A 5,540-nucleotide genomic window follows, 5' to 3' on the forward strand; every position below is an offset into this window, starting at 1 on the left:
GTGAACTATGTCAGACAGTGGATCTTTGATTATGCTACTATAACTGGACCACTCTTGAAAGCTGTCAAAACGGCTAAGGACAGGCATAACAAGATTGACTGGACACCTGAAATGACATCAGCCTTTGTAAAATTAAAAGATGAGATTACAAATGCACCAGTGTTGGGATCTCCTGATTATACAAAGGAATTCTATCTGTTCACACACTGTAATGGACAGGTCATGACAGCAGTCCTCACCCAGAAATACCCCTTGGGTCCCAAACCAATTGCATACTTCAGTGGCATGTTAGACTCAGTGATGAAAGGCCACTATCCTTGTGAACAGGCTCTTTCAACAGCAGCATTTGCCGTTGAGAAAAGCACCCCCATAGTCATGGGCTCCCCTCTGACGTTGTACACTGAGCATGCTGTCTTTGCAATAATACAGAAAGCTAAAACAACTCTTACCACACAGAGAGTGTCAGGATATGAAGTCATACTGTCATTACCATCGTTGAAGGTTGTAAAATGCCACACTGTGAATCCAGCCACGTTCTTTGCACATCCGATTGCGACAGCTGACGATGACACCCATGATTGTGCCACATACTGCCCAGATGAGTCAGGCACAGCAAAGGAAGACCCATTACCAGACAGTGTAATTTACTTTGTTGATGGTTCTTCTACGATTGATCAAGAGACAGGGATCAGGCATACAGGGGCAGCCGTAGTCAGAGCATGCCAGAATAACTCCTCAGACACTCTGGACATTGTACAGCAGATAACATTACCACCCCATTACTCAGCCCAGGCAGCTGAGTTGGTGGCATTAATAGCCGCCTTGAAGCATGGAGCTAATGAAAGAATTACTGTGTACTCTGATTCAGCATATGTCACCACAACAACGCATTCCAGCATATTGAGATGGAAAAGGCGCGGGTTTCTTAAAACAGATGGCACGCCTGTAATGCACAAACAGTTACTTGCAGAACTAATTGACTCCTTGACACTGCCAGCAGAAGTAGCAGTAGTGAAATGTGCAGCACACACGAACGGCCAAGATTTTGTTTCCAGAGGAAATGCAATGGCAGATTGGGCTGCTAAAGCAGCAGCAAAAGGCCAAAGTTGTACACAACAACCATCCCCGACACAGACTGACTGCACCCCCATCTTGCTCGCCAAAAATACACCCCCAATAGCGCAGGAAGATATGCAAAACGCAGATGAGGACACCAGCAAGTCACCACTCCCAGATACACCCGACCCAACACTTCCATATACAATTGATGACACACAGCAGTTTGACATCATTGCACAGTTGCACCTCAGAGAGATACAAGAAAGTGCCCAAGCTGAAGCAAAAGAGTTATGGAAGAAGAGGGGAGTACAACAGGATGCCTCAGATTTTATTTACAGACAGACAATGACAGGGAAGCCTGTCATGCCACAGGCTCTTTTGCAAATAGCACTTACCCAACTGCACCTTCCTACACATGTCCCTCGTGATATCATGTCCTCTAACCTGCAGGCAGAATGGTTCATCCCCAATGCACATGAACAGATACAACTCTTTGTCCATCAGTGCCTCATCTGTCAGCAGTATTCACCCAACCCAGCTATGAAAACAGTTGCTTCAACAATACCAAGGCCTAAGGGTCCCTTCAAGGAACTCCACATTGACTATGTGGACATGCTTGACAGATGTAACAACTACCGATACCTCATCGTGGTAGTATGTCCCTTCTCACGCTGGATTGAGGCTGGGCCATGTGTCCATTGTGACGCTAAGGCCGCAGCTACCTTCCTACTTCGTGAGGTCATATGTCGCTGGGGATTACCGGAATCTATTCGCAGTGACAATGGCGCCCATTTTTCAAACTCCATCTTTGAGATAATGGCCACCATGTTAGGACTAAAACATAAACTTACTTCAGCCTATCACCCACAGAGCAATGGTATTTGTGAGCGCCTCAACGGATTGCTCAAAGCCAAGATCAGCAAGATAAGTGCCACTATTGGAAAGAAATGGCTCTATTGCCTCCCAATTGCTTTGTTTGCACTCAGGAACAGCCCTAGCTCTGATCATCACCTCACACCTCACCAGCTTGTCACTGGCAGATCAATGAATATGGTTGTTCCTTCCACCAGACCTAAAGTAGACAATGAAACGTCTTCTGAGATTGTGAAAGCTGAATTATTTGATTATTTGTGTGCCCTAACCCGTGCTGCTAGGTTTCTTTCCATTCAGACATCCAAGACAAAGAGAAAGGACAGCACCAGCAAGGACGGCACAATTTCCGATGAACTTTTGCCTATCCGCCCTGGAACACAGATCTTCATAAAGAAGCAAGTGCGGAAGTGGAGAGACCCTAAGTACGAGGGACCATACCTGGTCATTGACTCTTCACCCACTGCAGTCCGAATTGCCGAACGCAAAGCATGGGTTCATTTGAACCATGTGAGGATCCACCCGGCACCAACAGAGACTTGAACATTTATCGGAAGGAGGGCGTTCTATTTCCCTTGACGATCCAGGATAAAGACTATGGAGAACATATGAGAGTCTACGGGATAAGAAACAGCAACAGGCCAACGTCTCCCTCCAGGATCTCTATTAAAAAGATATGTATATTATCTTTGTTATTCTTTGTTATGTTCGTTGCTTCAATGGCTATATTCCATTGGCTTGCATTACAAGCAGAGAGAGAGAAGGCTATATTAAGCCAAGTTAGGCCTACCATCTCCGTAGGATATCACATGCCTAAAACAAGTCCTGGTAACATACTAGATGAGGAATACACCAGCAATGGCTGCACCACCCCTGTACCCACGACACCTTCCACACCCTCTGTAGACCACACCGAGTGGGACAGGGTACTTGATATCACTGTGAATACCCCTGGGAAAGGTGTCCCTAGACGTTTCCGTCAGCATAAAAGGAGTGTCAGGTATAAAATGGGTCGCAATAAAACACCAAGGAGATATACCCCTCGCACACAACGTAAGGAGAAAGACACAGAACAAATATCAAACTGGGTTAGTGATCTCCAGGACACCGTTGTGTACACATTCGAACAACACTCTATGCCTGATTTTTTCTCCCAGCGCCCTGGTGTGTCAGTACAGAATGATGGTACCCATAATGAATTGTTAGATAATATGTGGTACAGAGACATGAGGGAGGTGGGGAGAAAAGCCACGAATGATTCCTGCTTTGTGTGCTCATACATTCCACATGCTGTAGGTGCAGACAAATTGCTCATTCCCAAAGAGATTCCACCGGCCACTGCCAAATGTCTCCTACACCTGTTCCTTTGCCGCATACATGGTCAGATACAGCTCCAGTCAGCAAAAATTAATACAGCATTTGTAAATGTCTCAGACTGGGACAACAAGTATGTTACATTCACTGTTGTTTCCGATCCAGTAGAATTTGAAAGAAGAATGGAAGTTTACCATGAAATGGGAGTACCTGCTAATATGATACAGGTCTGGGAGTATCAGTTTAGAAAATTAGGATACTTCACCTTCCCAACACCCCCATCAAAATGCCACTCACCCGAATCCCAACAGACTAACCATACCCATAACGCATGCCCTTGCCAGTGGAGACCCATTCTGCGCCTGAGGGGCAATATATATTTTATTAACAGATGGAATGGGCCACATGATTTAATATGCAAGGCAGCATCCTTGGGTAGCCCGGTTGAAGGTCAGGAGCATAAGCACTATACCAATGAGACTATTGGGAGGGAATGTGCTGTGGTATGGGCACAAGAAACTAGAAGATACACTCTCAATGAGGGTACAAAGTACAAACCTAAAAGAGCATACAAACTTAAGTCTCCTCTCCTTTGCTTCCTAGGTACCGGAACAGTGCCTGTGGGCCGAAACACAAACTGCAGTCACACAGTGTTTAATTTTGACCTCCAGCACGGTACCTCTAGTCTCATGGACATCTACTGGGCATGCGGCGAGCACATCTACCTGCAGCTGCCCCCCCACTGGCAAGGACTATGTTCCATTGTGACAATGCATGAACTACATCTTGTTGTCCCTGCAGCGAACATTTCCCACATCCACACACACCCAATGGCAGATGATGTTACCCTGCTTCATCATGGGAAGAGAGAAATAATGAAATACTTCTCAGATGGGCCTTTTCATAAAATACCTCAGGATTACAGACTCTTCAATGATGCCGAACTTTTCTTTGGGGGAGTTATCCCCATGTTCCAGACTAAAGCCAATGCTCGCTGGCTGCAAGTGACCAGATATGAACTAATGCAGCTTATTAACAACACCCGGGATGGGTTCAACGCCGTGAAAGAAGAACTTCGACCTCTACGACTTATGGTTCTAGAGCACAGATATGTTCTAGACCAGCTAACAGCAATGAATGGTGGTGTGTGCGCCAAGGTGGGAAAATCCTGCTGCACGTTCATTTTAGCGGCCGACGCTGACAACGGAACACTCACGAAGGCCATCGAGGATTTGGACAACCTGGGGAAAGAGATGCATGAGGAAGGAGGTGCTGAAGCAGATCTCTTAAATGGCTGGTTCAATTTGAACTGGATGCCTTCATGGCTGTCTGCAGTGCTTAAATTTTTAATGCCAATTTTCTGTGTGCTGTTATTGTTGTGTTTTGGATCACAGATACTGATATACTGTGTAAAAAAATTTAGTTCTAAAATGATAGGGATGAATTATGCAGGCTCAGGTTCCTATACTGGAATTCGTAGGACTAAGGGAGATGATGGAGAGACGACAATGATGAGTATAGTGGAGTTGACCATTCCTGACTCCCGCCCATTGCCAGACATTCCTGTAATTAGTCAATATCAGGCCCAGGTGCATAGAGTCCCACCACGTTCACCACAGGGGGACTTGATGCGTCCCTATGAGACAATGTGTGATAATTTAGGGAAGACAGATGCAGATTCAGGAAAAGTGCAGGACAAAGATTCAGAGGAACAGCCTCTTTGCGACTCGCCCTGGCCTCTTCCCCCATCTCCAGCTAAGTATGCAGTTCGAATGGTGTTTAAAGATGTTTGATTAAGTTCGAATTTCGAACTTGAGGGGGGAATGTTGGAGTAAGAATTTTTAGCTACACAGCTATCCAAGGACACACCTGTCACCTGCACAACATGACCCCTGTGTAGGCCCTGCTGTTTAGAAGTTGCAGGCCTCAGTTACATTGCCCTAAGCACTGCCATTTTCTCTTAGCTTAAGCAGAAGCAGAAAGCAAGTCTGACCCAAGATTCACCCAGCTGCTCTTGTCTGCAAGGACCCGCACCCCTACCAGGCCCCACCTCATTGTATACTTCTCACAAACAGCAGAAATCAAGTTCCTCTATAAATCTTGCAACATACCCCACGTCCCCCACCTAGGCCATGAATAGAATAAGGGAAGTTCCCACCACAGCTACGTCAAGCAAGATATCCGATAAACTGAGGCTAAGTGTGGCGAAATATTATCGCAGATTGCCTGATTGACACATGAATAGAACCCCTCGAAGCAATACTAACACATTTCTGTCGTCCATTGATAGTTTATTA

General features: G+C 45.8%; 1 protein-coding gene and 1 pseudogene across 1 annotated transcript; both read left to right on the forward strand.

Moving 5' to 3' along the window:
• Positions 1-222: 222 nt before the first annotated feature.
• LOC147723036 (uncharacterized) lies at positions 223-1,180 on the forward strand (annotated as a pseudogene).
• A 1,240-nt stretch (positions 1,181-2,420) lies between these two features.
• Positions 2,421-5,059, forward strand: LOC147723037 (uncharacterized). Its single transcript, XM_086966919.1, has one exon. The coding sequence runs from the start codon at positions 2,421-2,423 to the stop codon at positions 5,034-5,036; it is 2,616 nt and encodes an 871-aa protein (XP_086823045.1). The 3' UTR covers positions 5,037-5,059.
• Positions 5,060-5,540: the final 481 nt, after the last annotated feature.

The sequence above is a fragment of the Lissotriton vulgaris genome, chromosome 4_1 (genome assembly GCF_964263255.1).
Source record: "Lissotriton vulgaris chromosome 4_1, aLisVul1.2, whole genome shotgun sequence".
Classification (NCBI taxonomy): Eukaryota; Metazoa; Chordata; class Amphibia; order Caudata; family Salamandridae; genus Lissotriton; species Lissotriton vulgaris.